The 17,756-nt window shown below is 32.8% G+C and overlaps 1 protein-coding gene across 1 annotated transcript in view; it reads left to right on the forward strand.

Moving 5' to 3' along the window:
- LOC113403873 (sodium-dependent dopamine transporter-like) overlaps positions 1-17,756 on the forward strand; it is a 43,112-nt gene that overhangs the window by 15,610 nt on the left and 9,746 nt on the right. Inside the window, exons 7-9 of the mRNA XM_064220254.1 lie at positions 4,538-4,861; positions 6,141-6,260; positions 17,058-17,252. Of these exons, the coding sequence (XP_064076324.1) occupies positions 4,538-4,861; positions 6,141-6,260; positions 17,058-17,252 (639 nt within the window). The remainder of the gene's footprint in view (positions 1-4,537; positions 4,862-6,140; positions 6,261-17,057; positions 17,253-17,756) is intronic.

Genomic DNA, 17,756 nt, shown 5'->3' on the forward strand with positions numbered 1-17,756 from the left:
GTTTATACAATATAATTAAAAATAAGAAAAGACATAAAAATATTTATAAAACGGTTATTATATTTAACCAAAACTTAAAAGTTTCTAAAGACACATTTCTGCCATTTCACTATTTCGAACACTATTTCGACATATAAATGTTCTGTGATGAATTCGAAATAGTAAATGGTGACGTCGGACTGGTTTATGAAGTTCTCTTAATAACTGAAGTGCTGTTTGAAGATGGCCGTTAATTGAATGAAGTCCCATTGCTGTGAAGCATTTCGCTTCTAATTAATTAAAAAGTATTACCTAAACTTCACCGTAAACAGATGTTTTCTTAGAAATGAATCGCGTAGGCGACATCGAAGCTTCAACGCATTCTATATCTGATCTTTTGATGTGAATTCAATTTGAAAATTGCACCGAATGTAAAAATAATTGTAAAATACATTTTGTGTGTTCGTTTGAATATTATTTTTGTTCGTAATTCTATTAATAGATGGTGGCTCTGTGCAAACTCATCTGCGTGGGTACCATCCTCTGATCATTTGTTCTACCGCTAAACAACATTTATTGATATTGTTATGTTCTGGTTTGAAAGTGAGTGAGCCAGTGTTACTACAGGACATAAAATTTTAGCATTATTGATGTAAGGGATGGTTAATATTTCTTATAGCACCAATGTCTATGGGCGATGGTACATACTTTGCTCGTCCGTATACATATTACCTTGTAAAAAAACATGTTATAAGAGAATACTCGTCGTGAGGCAGTCCTGTAATAGTGGAAATGCTGTCAACCTACCTAAAAAAAATATAAAAGATACAAATATTATTTTGGTCTGTCATAGAAGTTTTGGTGCACGTAATAATTGACTATCCTGATAAACTTTTTCACAGAAATTTCTTATGGAATGTAGATGAGCACTTAGGAAGAGATTTTTCAAAATTCATCTCCAAATCTAGTTAAATAAGGTATTTAGGATTATGTTCAAACCAAATATATAGATGATAAAGTTAAGGTAAATACTTTTGAAGTAAAAAATATGGAAACCGGCGTTTAGTCTTCTGTTTTTGAAGATACGAGTTTTTGAACATACATTATCTGAGAGGGTGATATCGGGATGAATGTTTGTATTGAAAGTCGCCAGCTCTAATCTTAGAAAGACGGAAATTGGTGATTATGATTTTGTTTATAAGTATAAAATATTGTTACGGTGGTTTTCATAGTCAACGCTTAAGATATTTAGATTGGAGTTGAAATTATGTAAGGCAGTTCGTCATTTTTGAAATCCCAAATATAGACAACGAAATATACCAAAAACTCCATTGATTAAGAAAATATGGATTTCTGTATAATGATTCCAATATGATGTCCCATTGAGTATACGGCTAGTGTTATCAATAAAAAACCGACCACGGTTAGGGGACGTAGCTTTATAGTTCATCTTTAAACTGAGGTTCACGGTCAGGTTTAAATTTAGGTTTTTTTTTATTATCCGACCAACCCAACGAGATAAATTTCAATCAATTTGCAATAAATGAACTCCTAGCAGTACGCCTCACATATTTTTTCTTTTAAACAGAATATTTATTTATCGTCAAACATAATAGAATGTAAATAAACTCGTAACTATAATAATTTACTTAATAGAGAAAAGTGAGCAATATTTTTTGTTCAGGTTCTTCTCGGTAGAATATAGCTTACTAGTCGCTCGCGGCTTCGCTTTTCCTTATAGTTCATACTAAATTTCATCAAATTTAGTTCAGTGGTTTGGCCATTAAAGAGCAACAGACAAACGGATAGACAGACAATCACATAAAATATTTACACGTCTTTATCAATAGCTTAAGTAAGTCAAGTAACCAAAGGCGAATTTACATCGATGTTTGATTGGAGGAAGTAGACTGGATCTTAAAGATAAACCCTGTGTTAGGTAGTTTGTGTACTTTATAAATGACGATGCACTTGAGACGATATTCACAAAATATTTGACAAATATTTTGCTTCTCAAAGCTTTCACTAAAACAAACACCGAGAGTGCACTATCGGGTGGAGATTAAGGTTTGAAAATTTTCCAATACTCTTGCCCTTTACACGTACACGCTGAGAACCATTTTTACGTGACCTATAGCGTCAATTTTCGCGTAACGTGTCTGTATTGATTGATTTTAAACAAAGCGTTTGATATAAAGTGTTTTCTGTACACCGATGGTTGGTTATGCCCAGGCTCGTCTTGGAGCTTCACCGCACTCGTCTCTTATTCAATATTTCTGTATCCAGTTTTAATGACGATTAAGTGTGCAAGTGTGATTACAATGTGATTCTACGACTGGCGTAAAAGTTTTTTTTTTGTGTCACCTGAATTTGAGTGGTCACCATCGCTCGTAGACATTGGCGCTGTTATAAATATTAACGAGTATGTCCCTTGTGCCTGTAGTTACACTGGCTCACTCGTCCTTCAAACCGGAACAAAACAATACCAAGTATTGCTGCTTGGCGGCAGAATATCTGATATGAGTGGGTGGCACCCTACCCAGACGGGCTCGCATAAAGCACCAAGTTGGTTTAAGGAGGGGTGTATATTTCTTATAGTGCTGATTGTCATAAGCGAATATCACCTATCAGATAGCCAAGATTGTGCATCTGTTTACGTTTAATATTCCAACAAAATATGCGGTCTAATAATTTCCTTATAATTTATATCTTTGGAGTTGTAGTCGTATCGGTCTATGTAGGTTCTTGTTAGAACAAAAATGTACTCAAACTGTACTTCTGTAACGCTGTTGTTAAATTCTCATTATATACGTATTAGAGGAGTTGACCGTTGAACCAATATTGATCCAAGATCAATATTGGTAGCCAATGTTAGTTCGAATACAAGTATGATTAATTGAAAAAGCATTTGTCACTTCGCTCGCTTTACAGCATGATATTTATAACTCGACTTCGGTATCTCGCAGTTTCCTTATATGTATTTAATGCTTGGACCAAGGGAACTTGTTTTAGATATATTTTTAGAAATATCGAAAGTGCTTCTTGATTGATGAGTTATTCGCATCAACGAGATGGATATATTATACTTGAACTACTAGTCTAGTAGTATTATCGCAATAGAAGTTTATTTAATGCGATAGCTGTACGTACGGCATTCTGTTTGAGCGTATTGCCAAAATTGCGTACGTTCGGCCGCTTGACTGACCAACGAGAGGTTGCAGTATCCTCCCGATGTTATCGTTTGCGGTATGATGGCTCCATTTCCCTTGACGAGACTGACATGTTTAAATTTTCAGTACTAACTCATCTTATATGTTAATGGCGTAAGCCGATTTTTGTCCCAGTGATTATGGGGCGATAGCTGCATAGCTCCATATAAAAAAATCGTTTATGGTCTCATTTTAAAGAGCTCCAGCCGTAGATGTGCAGAATATTAAAGAGGATTCTTGATGACATTCTTCATGACTCTCTAAACGGCCAGTAACTTTTTTTATAAGTTTAGAGAGCGGCGTTATGGATGTATAAGAAAAAAAATGAAAAACGTAAATAGAATTAAATTTTTCGACAAACTCCAAATTTTATATCAACTAATGTATACTATTTGACATTAAAAAAATAAATTAAAAAAAGGTTTCATTATATTGACGCCAAATGTAGATGCAGACTTATATGTGACTCATAGGTTTCGAAATTCCTAAAAAATCTTTTGAATAAACGCGAAGTTTCGCGTGAGATCCACTAATTTATAATTTATCGGTTGATGGACACGTGAGCACCTATAATGTATTTTTTTAAACGAGTCATGTTTCCTATTAAACAAATGTATTGAGTGAAATTGATATTTTATTTGATCCCTATATTTGAATAAGGCTTAGTGAATATTTTGAATGTCGGCATTTTGCATCGCGACAGAAGAGTATGTACGCTAGTCGTGTTAATTTATTATAGTATGGTATTACGTTGAATAAGCGTTCAATACGAGAGCGCTTCTATAAGCTGAGCTTTTAACTAAATTAAACCGGCTAAAATCATAAGTACGAAACTAAAAAAGCCGATTAAAAACGCGAAAATTATACATATTTGAAGGAGAGAAAAATAACAAAATTCTGCATGCCAGTACGGTGTGTTAAAAACTTTAAAATATTGTTTAGAACTTTACAATAGTTAATCAGTTATTACTCTCCGGTTACTAGAGTATGTTTGTTTTGTTTTTTAGGGTTCTGTACCTCTAAAAGATAAAAAAACCCTTATAAGATCACTTCGTTTTCCGACTGTCTGTCTATCTATTTATCTATCTGTGGTGTCCATCTGTCAAAACTCTTTGTCTCAAGAACACGTGGATGCATTCAATTTAAATTCAGACCAACTACTCAAATCTGCCGTCACGCGCAAGGGAATCATTGATTATCATTAACAATATTACATGGTGGTACGGAACCCTCGGTGCACGAGTCCGATTCGCACTTGCCTGGTTTTTTTTTTCGATAAAAGTTCTCGTTAGGTTTTTTTTATTGTACGTGACTATTTTATTAATCTATTTCATTATGTCTTGTTTCAGCACAACGCTTTCAATTTGGTGACGGATCCTTTTGGTGTTGGATTAATAGGGGTTTATGATTTTGGAATGATGTCCCCATTCACGATGGTTGACAACGCCGTACTTATATTCGCGTTTGTCTTCATAGTAACTTCATTTGCTCGATCTTTAATAATTCGAGTGCTTTATTTGATGCTAACGAATTGCGTCGATGTGAATATAACAGAGTCACCTCACTATCTACTATTTGCAATACTGCCGCTGAGCACGGAATTCATGGACGCCCATAAAATATTTGTGCTTTATATATATTCGTATCTGACGGCTGCATTAGTTGCTTGTTTGGTAAGTTGCATGATTAATACAGTTCGAATTTTAAATTGTAAATATTGTTCGTTTATTACTATTCGGTGTAAACCGCCATCTTGAGAAATACAATGAAAACGATATTACATAATAAAACCTTTTTGTACGAAACTATTTTTTAAATTTGTAATATTTGACTGAAATTTTTTGTGTTATCTTTTTTTGTTTCTTTGGAACAGTTTATGAAAATTATAAGTCATAGAAAATAATAGACTAAAGTATCATTAAATAATTTTGTGCAAAAAATTTTAGGTACATACTTTTTGCTCAAGTGTGTTTAAAAAATTTAAAGCCAGTACCACAGACTCGCTTTAAATCTAGTTCGAAAACTAATCCCCACTGTAGCTGTTAAAAAATTCGAATACTGGCAGGAATTTATCACGTTTCGAAATTACATAAGTTTTGTTAACAATTGAATTTGAGCTTTGGCGGCGTAGGAATACATCGTGTAACTAGGTGTTACGGATGAAGTTCTGTAGCATAAAATCCGCCAGCCAATAGCAGACAAGCGTGTGGGATATAGCTCCAAATCGTTTTCCAGCGGGGGAAGATTTATGATTTCGACAGTTTTTATTTCTTAACCGATTACAAAAAAATTAGGAGATTAACTATATAGCTACCTATATATATGTAATTAATAGGTATGATATTTTTATTTAGTTATTTTAGAACTACGTCATTTTTGTTTATGAAACGATTTGAAAAACAATTGATTGAAAAAAAAAAAATGTTGGTTTATTAGTTAACATCAAATATTAACATCATCTTAAAAGTATCATGTTAATAGTTTTGAAGGGTATGAAAATTTTCTTAGCAGATTCAATTACATTAGTTATTACGTAGACGTTAATTCAAACGTTTTAAAAACGATGGTTAAGTTATTTAATTATAATGAAATTGAGACTTATAATAACCATTTTAGTTTCCACTAATGAAAAGAAATTCGAATAAATCTCCGCAAGGCATAGTGATAAAATAATAGCAAATTTTCAATATTAATTAAATTAAACAAACAAACAAAAAAACATGTGCAATACCTTAAGCTATTTTTGGTTATATTTTTATTGATACCATATATGTATCAATATATAATATAAAATATATCTCAATATTAAAGCTTCTATCATAAAAGGTTGTCATTTTGTTAAATATTATTATTTTTTGGTTTCTCTTGTTGTTCGCTCATAGGTTGTGCAATAAAGTATTTAAATAAATATAATATATAAATAAATATATTTATAATTGCTTTAATTTACAGGCAATGTTCACAACAATTATCGCGAGACTCTTGCACAGCGAATATCGCGCCGTGAAGAATATTTACATCGTCGGCTTGTTATGTTTTTTGGGCTTCAATCTATCTATCGCTGTGACTCTCGTAAGTAATGTTATTATATACAATTACGATACTACTCGCTTTATATAAGAGTCGACGATTTTATTGATTTTAATTCATAACTTGTATGTTTTAAAGAGAAAACAAATATAGGGAGTCGATTTAAACACTAAACTTCGTCGGCCTCATTGACTGATTTTAATTTTGAGCACAGTACACGAGCGGAAACGTCAGTGAAGCTGAAATGAAGCTACAAGAGCTTCATTGGGTTTAGTTAACCCGCTACTTAATTTAGAAATAACTTTTGATGAATTAGGTCGAAGAACACGTCACCGTGTGACGTAAAGTGTAGCTATTTTTGTAAATTCTTACGCAATAATACTGGAACTCTAATATTAGCGTCGTGAGTATGAGAATTGATTATATAAAAATGGTTCATTACAATTAACTAAATTTTAAGTGTCTATATGTTACGTTAAAAAAATATTATTCGAGATTTTTTGACAGATTATTAAAAAGTTTGAAAGCCGTGTCGATGTCGTATTTTTAAATACACGTGTACTTTTGTAATTTTTCAATATCAGCAACTTGTTCAAATATTTTCATATATATATCAAATAGACCTATTGAATGATTTAAAAAATATATACAATGTTCAATAAAGTTAGCGTTTTTGAACTAAATAGTTAACATTTTCATGCGTTTTTCATTAAACATCAAACAGTGTATACAATTTTTCTTTTATTAATGTGTTATATTTCGAATGAACAATGAATAGTACAGTATTGCTTACTGACATTTAATTGGAATGAGTGTCTAATGCCGATATGAGTCTAGCAATCATTTATAATTTAAAACCGATGGACTTGACTGACACTTGCACGAGCGTGTTATGGATGCTTTATAAAATGTGTACATATATACTGGTATCGAAAATAGCTTTAAATTGTATTTCAAGCGGCGTATTAACATTAGTTCAGCTATGATAGTTATGATAGATCTTTTTTTTTTATAATCTTCGTAGGCGGACTAGCATAGACGAATTGATCACCACCGCTCGTAGACATTTCCTATGTAAGAATAGTCACTTCTTATGACGCCAGTGCGCTAATCTCGGTGACAAAGATCACTCACCCTTCTAAGGGATCGTAAAAATGCTCTGTTGCTGTTTGACGGTAGAATAAGTATGATGTGATGACTGGGTGATACCTACTCAGGCGGCTGGTTAAGTCCCAGATTATAAAAAAGCAACAAAAAAGTATTCCACAAAAATGGACGTATCTCGGTTCATTTGCATTTCCAAATAATGAACTCGATTTTTAAATTTATCGCCGACTTAGATTCTCAGGGTTATTTCTGTTGTTTTTGAAGAAAGAATGTTGTCTTGTGTGTGTGTGTGTGTGTGTGTGTGAGTGTGTATATGAGTATCTACGACAATAATAAAATTGTTCGTGTTTTATTCCCATCGCATACATGTTGAATTGAAAACAATAATACCGATTACACCAACAAAAGTTCATTCGACATGTAATAGCATTCGTTCGACGGCGTAATAAATACCTAATAACATTTTATTCGAATTCAATTCAGCGTTTTATTTTATTATAATGTTATGAGCATTTAAACGCATCAAATACGTAACGGCACGTAATTAAAGTGTGGCCTGACCGAATTGTACACAGACTGATTGTTATTTCAAGAACTTTATCGTCGCAGTGCAACGTGGTCAACTTACCAACTAGTCAGGGCTGGATTAAAAATGTCAGGCCCTTAGGCAGTGCACGTATCGGGGCCCATTCACCCTTTCCTAACTTAAATATGTTTTTCCTACCGCGAATGAAGGTCATCCTCTTGAGAGATATATCAGTCTGCAGTAATTTAATTACAATTAATTTTTAAAATTTATTTCTATTATATTTTGACCCCTATGCAGTTGCCTACACCGTGTAGTGAATAATCCAGCCCTGCATCGAGTCAATTAAAATCAGAGCCAGAAATCCTACAGCTACTAAAACTACATTGCGAGTAATAAATTGAAAAAGTTTCGCAGTTTTAAATAAGCATAAAGTCGCGGTGCCCACCTGGTACTGGAGGTCGTAAATGATCTTCCTTGAGGGAATAAATAATTTTCGTTCGGAAAATACTAGCCTAAAGTACTAAGATTTTTTTTAAAGGCGAAAACCGATTTTTTTTCTTTCTATTAGCTAACTCAATTAGTCAGTTACAATATTTAGACATTTTTAATGGAACGTTTTACTTACGGCTTGTACTAAAAGTGCCTTTTAAAGATTCCTTAAATATTCTACCGCCAAACTGTAATACTTAGTACTGTTGTTTTAAGGGTGAGTGAGCCAGTAACTAAAGGGACAAGAGACATATCATCTCAGTTTTCAAGGTTGAGGCGTATTGGTGATTCGAAGAATGATTAATATTTCTTACGCATTGGTTATGTAAGGTTAAAATTGCATACGACCGTAATGACCACTTACCAGCAGGCCGTCCATTCGAGAGACCGCTTATAGAGGTCATTGACCAAAACCAATTGGATATTGCATTAATAATTGAATTAAATAGCAGCCATTGCAAATTACTTTGAAGATAAATTAAAACTGCGAAATTATATAAAACGTATATTTAACAGAACATTACATAAACACGACATTACATTAAAAAATGAACTCACTGAGAATCCAACAGCGACCATAGCAAATTACTTCGAAGACGTTACCTTCGAACAACTCAAGGCGGTGATAAACAATTCAGCGTTCGCTCGAAAAATTCATCGGCCGAGAACGTAAGATAAGATCGAATCCCACATGCAGAGCAACGCTACCTTGAATATAAAACGTAGGCTACTACTAACATATTCATCGGGACACATGTTTATATACGTCATACCTTTCGTGTATGTTTTGTTTTCTTTGGACTTTTTTAGTACACGCTTAGGGTCGTTTTGATGCGTATATAATCTTCTTTAAAGATTATTTGAGACTGAAATATATTTTTATAAATAATAATGTCTAATAAATAATCAATTTTATTTAAAAAAACAATGACCAAACGATGAAATTTTAAATAATACTTAATAAATGAGATTTTAATGATTATTAAAACCTCATTAATTATCCGTGCAACATCAAAATCAAAATGTTCTTTTTCAAGTAGGCTCAAAAATCATTTTCAAATCATCATATTAATGTTGTTATAAATATAAAGCTACCATCGGTTCGGAAAGTAGATTCTACGGAGACGAATCCACTTTTTTCCATCTAACCATTCATCGGGAAAATAAGTGATAATCAATTTATTAGTGGAAGTAATTATTAACTGCAAAATAAATTGATAACTTTAAAATCGTTTTAATATTTTAAGCGTAAATGGACTTCTTAGTTTCTTTTATAAAAACATATAGTTTTTGTACAAAGATCTGCTTTTATATGCATATAATACGATAATTCTATCGTTTTGCCAATGCTACATTTTTCGACACGGATTTCGCCTTAAAAGCCGCCCTTTGCGAGGCGGGAGCAATATGTCAAATCTTGTAGCGTTACACAAAAGGATATGTCCCCAGGAATCTAGAACCAAAATATCCGTGCCGCGTTTCTTTGAACGAAATCAAACTCGTTGTAGAATTTGTTCGTGATATGTCAAAAATTATATTTTGTCTGTGACATTATTACTGTGATCATTAAGATATTAAAATGCTATAACAAAATAAAAAGATAGACATATCATTAAAAGATAAATAGATATGTTTCATAATTAATTCACAAGCAGATTTATTTAATTTAAACGTATAAATCTTTAATTTAACATCGATAAACAAACACTCGGAATGTATGTGCATTGCAGCTCGTAGATTGTAAATATAAATTTTACATGTGCTTTATAATTATTGAAATAATCTAAATATTAATATTTGCACAATCAGTCAAGGCTAGCGATTTTATTTAAATTTACTATCAAATACAGCTCGCTAAGTTCAATGTTACGTTGGACGGTGAATCGTACTAACGCTGATTAAATAACACTTCGAATATTCGGAGTACGGTTTATCGTTCCGATTTATGAATGTTGGTTTATATTATTCGGATTATGTTATTTGTTCAATGTTAACCAGTTCTTCATTTTATTTATGATGATAATTAAAATAGCGTAGCGGCCTTGTAGTTTAGTAGAAGTAGTAGTCGTAGTAGTATTTTTTAAAACTGGCAAGCACCATCGTTCTTTTGCTCAGTGAAAAATCGTGACAAAATTTGCGTTTATAGAATGAATGAATCTCAGACTATTATTTCGCAAAAACAGTTTTTTGAGATACTTATGCACGGCAAAACTAGCTCGAGCTAGAACATTTGAGTGTAACTGGTACCACCGGCTACACATCATATAACAATGCTTCAAACAGTTATTTATCTTGGATAAAAAATTTAGTAGTCATTATTAGATAAGGGATGTTACATTACTAGTGCTTTTAGAATTGAGACATATATTAGACCCATTAAATGGCCGTAGTCTGCGATCAGGCCAAGGAAAGACATGTGCATACTTCATATCATGTATTTAAGTATATGAAATTGCTTTCTCAGCGATGTCTTGTAACATATAATATTTTATTATGTGTTGTTTCCCTCCTGTTGCTTATATTATGTGTAAATAAATTATTTTAAATTTGGTGTATAACAAAGATCCACCAAACCAGAATGTAGAAAGCGCCAAAACAACTCCTCAAAAAGGAGAGAAAGCTTTAGCCCGACATGATGTTTACAGGCTGTCTGTAAATCTATGATTGTATACCTATTTACAAAAATAGTCGTGGCTTTAAAATTCTTAACATTCTATCAATACAGATTAATTTAAGAAATGTATATTTTACTTAAGATTATAAAAAAACTAGGAACATTAATATTATTTTAAAAAATTAACTTCGACTCTTAAACTCGTTGAAGTGTTTTATTAATTCTACATAATACAAACGTACGATTAACTAAATACACTAAAACATTATGTGAATTTGTTTTAGAAGTTAATTTGAATAGTATGCAACGCAAGTACGACTATTATTTAAGTCCGTTTAACTTTAGTTCACTAAATATTTTATTAACTATGAATTTACATCATTTCAACATGACGCTTAAAATTTTGAAAATTTCAATCCCGTACAATGCAATCTGTGGCCTTGATACTGTATAAATTATACGGATGATACTTTAATAGTATCTCATTATAATTTTGGTACTCAATTAATTATATGCGCTGGCTTAAAACGGGCCGCACATCAAAGGCGAAACGTATTAACGGTTCACAGGTTACTCGGTTATGCACATTGAACTCAAACAAAGGTTTGAGTGGTTTTGGTTTGCGCGACTCAACTTAAATTGTATTTGCCTTTCCTACTATCAGAGTACTGCGGTTACAGAATTTAAGCCAATTTCGTCAGCTTCTGTTCGTTTTGACTGTCTGTGATTTAATTATGTAATGCCCTGTGATTTCGACAAAGCATTATTTTACAGGATTCGTATTTAAGTTTTCATGGGCTAGTTTTAATTATTTGTTCTCGTTGGTCTAATTATATGAAAGCAGATAGGGTTATAGGAATTGGCTAGTCGCCAGCGGGAATGTGTCCGTAGCTATGGTTTAGAGAGACTTCAACTGTGTGTATTTTTATTTTGTGATGCTTAAGGTAAACGTGTCTCTAATAACACTGGTTCAATCAACTAACTGATGTGAATTTCTGCTAAGGAGATTAATGTGTATTGCTTGTATGGTCGAAGGTGGAAAGCAGATAAGATTTTTAGATTTAATATTCCGTTTCGATGTTATCCTTTGAAGTTTAAAAACTTAGGTGGATTTTAAATTGTTTCTTATTTTAAATAAATAATGGGTTCATAATGGCTATGAAGAAAAAACGTGTATACGTCGAATGCTGCCAGATATTAATTTATAGACCCGAATTTAAGTAGCGCGATGTATTAAAAAAATACCTTTCTATTCAAATAGTAGTTTCCTTTATAACAACGCATAAAATATATAATATCTTGAATTCCTGAAAATTAATTAGTATTTAAATTATTAGGCATTTATCAGAATTTATTGATGTTAATTTTTATGTAAGCACGTCTGTGTAGGTACCACCCATTCATATGATATTCTACGGTTTAAAGATTGACTGAGTACTGACTCAGTACAAGTTAAATACAGGCACAAGTGTATACATAATATCATCCTTGTTCCCAAGATTGGTGACGCATTGCCAATGTAAGGAATGACCAATATTCCTTACAACACCAATATCGAAATACAAAAATCTAAAGAAAAACCTATATTTAAGTATATTAGTCACACAATTAGGCTTAACTTCTATTGTTTTACGTTGGCACTGCATTAAGGGATGATCGATGCCTTCGTGTTTAGTAGAAAGCTGGTGATATTTAACATCATTGTATAACAAGTCGAGAAAAGTAACACATCTGTTTCGATTTACTGAACTTCTAACATGCATTGTTAAAGTTTTAACGGAATATTGGAGAAAAACTCTGTCGCGTTCAGTTTTATTTAACGTTCACTGAAGTTTTCAATTACAAATAAAACCATAATCTCCTCTACGTCACAATCCCCTCATTGGTGAGCTCATTCAACAAGTTAACAGTTTAGAGGCGATTTCGTTGTTGTGCAGTAAGTTCATACGTTATCCCGTAACCGACGATTATTAACTTTTCAATTTGACGTAAATGAATCGGTATCTTATTTTTACTTATTTTGAAGGCTTCTGCTAATTCCGACCTGGTTTCAGATTAATCTCTCTATTCATCGTTATCGACTTTATCCGGGATTGTCTCCGGTCGGTCACGGGGCTCATTGTTGCGATCAGAATTTCCAGAACGGAAGCCGGAGGTCACATAAATAGTAATGTTAAAGAAATGTCGAATGGCGGCAAAATTATTGGACTTATGATTTTTATTACAAATATTAAGGACTCGTATATAAGACTAGTTTTCGCCAGCGTGTTTGGGTGGGTGGTCGTAGGTTTGAGGCATAAAAAAATTGACTATGGCTTTCCTTGGGATTCAAACATGCTTCATACCAAAATTCATCAAATTCCGTTCAGTTTATTCGCTATGTAAGCATGTTGCATTTGTTATGTACTTTGCAATTGGTATTCTGAGTCCAATGAAAGTACTCAGAGTTCCAATAAAAGAAAGAAAGAAAATCTTCAAACTACATAGTATGAAACCAATGATTTCATAGATAAGAATCTAATAATTACATCAAATATATATTTTATATCGATATTAATTTCGTTGTTTTTTTTTTTTTTTTTCATTTAAATTAAATCATTGCGAATCAGTCATGGCGGATTATGCGAAGTAAGCATGTCTCTCGGTTATGGTCAGCTTACCGAAAATCACACTATCCCTGTTCTCACATTCTTATTGTTTTTTTTTGTGGCATTGGTTGCCGGACGTGCATATGGGCCACCTGATGGTAAGTGGTCACCACCTCCCACAGACAAAGGCGCTGTAAGAAATATTAACCATTCCTTACATCACCTATGCGCCACCAACCTTGGGAACTAAGATGTAATGTCCCTTGTGCCTGTAATTACACTGGCTCACTCACCCTTCTAACCGGAATACAACAGTACTGTTATAAATGAAAATAACTATAATTTCTACAATATTATGTCAACTGTTCTAAAGTAAAATAAAATAGAATGTTTTCGCGTTGCAATACAATGTTTGATGTCGGGAGTTTTATCTCATTAATTGCTAAACTTTACCGTTCGCAGTCAACAGTACTTTTTCTTTTTATAAGGCTCATTATTATTTCTATATCTACGTCCGTACTTTTATCTGTATGGGTATTAGTTTCTCATTCTCTATCTGGCAATCAACTGCTATTGCAGATATGTTGCTTGTAGCGGGATAAGGCGAGCACGGAGATTTGGCAAAGTTTACGTGGAAAAAAGTGTAGAAACCTTAAATGTTTACTGACAATGTCACCACATACTATATAAAATTTAAATATAGATTTTTTTTACATTAGCAGCCTGTAAATCTCCCACTTCTGGGCTAATGACTCCTCTCCCTTTGAGGAGAAGGGTTGGAGCATGTTCCACCACACTGCTCCAATGCGGAGTGGTGGAATGCACATGTGGCAGAATTTCGTTGAAATTAGACACACGCAGGTTTTCTCACGATGTGATAATTGATTATTACGACAGTGAAATAGATATTTGTTTATTTTTATTTTAAAATAATGAAGTATTTATTTGTGCACGTCATTGAAAGTCATTACAGCCCAAAATATTCACTTTAGATGAACAAACGTGAAATTGTCCGAATATAAAACAATTTTATGATAAATGAATTCGTATATTTCAAGCAGGCTAAATACCACAAGCCATCCATCCAAGCGTGTCTGAAGTATGAGCCACACACTCGCCGCGCTCCTATTTCCAGCTTATGTTCAATTGCGCAAGGGTCACATATATTACAAAAATATTATATCGATGGTAGAAAACGTTTAAGGAATTCAAGGATTTATTTGATTTTCTATGTTCAAAACTTCAGATTAGTAATTATAAGTAATAACAAAACTATTTTATTTTTCACTAACCTTTCAAACCGGAACACAAATTGTTTTGTAATACTTAGTGTTACTTTTTGGCGTTAGAATTTAAGAACCACTAAATTCGTATTCATATTTAGGCTTTATGCAAACGCCATCGGGAAATGGCTTTTTTTTTTAAATATTTATACTTGAAAATTGGCACAAGTATCAATGACAGATGACAATACATAACTACCGTCCTCCTAATGTTAGCAGGAGGTTAGGTTTGGTTTTTTTTTAACCTGTATTGTTGTAATGTTATCATAACCGTTATGTCGTTATACGTGGGATAATGACTTACTTGGTTTTCATACGTTTGAATAAAATACGGTATCTCATCTCTTCCGTGTATGTGACGGATTACCTACTATTTTAAATACCGATTCCTTTCACTAATAAAAGCATTATTTTGAAGTAAAATTCGTAACCAGATATTGCACAAGCGATATGCGTGGTAGTACTCAATACGGATATCTGAAGCCAGACACTATAAGAATTTCTATTAAATTATTACGAGGCGCAGTAGTTTTAAAATTTTTTGCCCAGTTGAACTACCCACCAGTTAGATTATAAGGCTGCATCGGCATGTCAGAAAATATTACTTAAAAAAAAACCATTAACAATGGCGCATAAAATATCTAAGGAAAAAGAAAATGTTTATGAATTTTACAACCTACACGTATAAAGGTTTGTAAAAACATATTCTTTGTTATAAAAATATCCGTCTTCAAAGTCGTAGGAATCATGGCTTAAGAAAAGTTTATCTTTAAGACGTAGGAGTTAATTCCTGTAAAATTAACTTGATAATTCTGAGATAATATTTTACATAAAGCGAAAGTGGGCGGATTACACGTAATACTTAAAGAGTACCGAGAAAACATACATGATTCCGAATAAGGGGTAATGATAAGTATCCTGTGATATTCTTCGGTCCATCTCCATGAAAAAAACACTTCAGACCTTTCCTCGTCAAGCAACAAGTAGACATAATTTTTCCAAAAGAATCCTGTTACTCTCCAGACTATGTCTGAGAAATATCATAACGTTGATCATTGCGATTAGGCCAGACGTGAAGAATAAATACTTCTTTTAAGTGTTATAGTCTGGTGTAATATGGATAAGATAATTTTGGAGCTTATTGCAAGTTATTCCAATGCGGTTCGGTGAATACACAGGTGGCAGAATTTAATCGGACACGTGAAGGTTTCCTAACGACGTTTTCCTCACTGACGAGCATGAGATGAAATTTAAACAGGATTTGAAACATGAAAACAGATTCGCTTTCCATCACGTGACGAAATTCACACGACGTGTAGCGTACATCTTTACAATTTTAGTATCGTTACTAAATATTTGAGTCTATCTCCGAAAAGCTCTTCTTATTTAAGATTTAGATTTTTCTGTACCACGACATAATATTGTGTTGCAGCCAATAACGAATATAATGGCGAAAAATATTTGAATATTTTTATGCGTATTATTTTATTTTAGATGACATTTGTATGTTTTCTGTTGCCAAAAATGGACTAAAAGTAGATCAATACATATTGAAGTGTAATAAATTTAAACTAGTTTTTGAAAATGAATGTTATGGGAATTTTCATTGCATGATATTCATGATCAGTAAGTCGAAATAAAAGGGTTAACAATATTCCAAATTAATTGGAGGTATGGTTTTTCCCAAACTTTATCCTGCGATATTCTTCAATAATTTTAAATACGCGCTGATGTGGAATAATTAACTTAATTGGTCCACCAGTTAATTGACTTCATTTATACCACAATTATTCCTTATAACTAGAAGACGCTTTCATAATTTTCGTCAATGCAAAACTATGCCAGCGTTAATTGACTCCTCTGCAAAATATATTTTTTTGTTTGTCTGATGCACTAATTAGTCGAAGAAATAAATTTATGGTAATGTTATTTATAATTAAACGAATGCATCTTTATATTCATCGTTTCGAATTAATGATGAATCAAGCAAGCGAGCTTATGAATGGAAATGAAATTTCGCGACATGTTTATCTACTAACCATGCATGCGTAAAGCATGGCGTTATGAACTCCAAATATTTTTCGTTTACCAGACAAATCTTTTGCTTAGCTGTAGAAAATTATCAAAATTTTATTTTACCGTAATGACAACTGTGCTGCTCATTAAGTATTCAAATAATCGGTGATTAATTTACAGGCACGATTTATTCAATTAAATTTTTCATTGCAGTTGACGACACAGAAAATTATGGGCATCATGTACGGACTGAACACATGCAGTCTATACTTGGGTGGTATGAAGGTAGCTATTGTGATGTGGCTGTATGGAGTTCAAAGATACTCGACCGATATACACTTCTGGCTTGGTTTTAAGCCTACGCAATTTTGGAAGTGTATTTGGGTGATGTTGCCAATTGTTATATGGGTGAGTATTTTTTTGGTATATAAGTCCAAGACACAGAAAAAGTCTGGAACGACATCCTGTGAGTGTGCATTTTATTGTGAACGAGTGGAGTTCGTAGATGGTGTGTGGAAACGGTTTTTAATAGTCGAAACAGATTGTATTTGTAATCACAAATCGCTTTTATTTAAATAGTATTTTTATTTTATAACGCGTATTGAATTTCTCAACATACTCGTACTTTGTGTTCCGGATTAATTTAATTGAAAATTTAAATATAGATTTCCAATTTCTGAAATACTGATCAATTTAAATCGCACTTGCCCAAACACCGTCCAAAACAAGATGATGCTATAGAAATTACTAATATTAACTACTACTACTACTATTACTAATTTACTAATAGTAGAATATAACGTGTCAGGAATACATATGCAGGCAGGCTACCGCTTCCCACCGCAAAACCCACCATACACTATCATCCTTTTGTTGTGGTTTCTATTCATAGAATTATTTTGTGTACCAAAA

The sequence above is a fragment of the Vanessa tameamea genome, chromosome Z (assembly GCF_037043105.1).
Source record: "Vanessa tameamea isolate UH-Manoa-2023 chromosome Z, ilVanTame1 primary haplotype, whole genome shotgun sequence".
NCBI lineage: Eukaryota > Metazoa > Arthropoda > Insecta > Lepidoptera > Nymphalidae > Vanessa > Vanessa tameamea.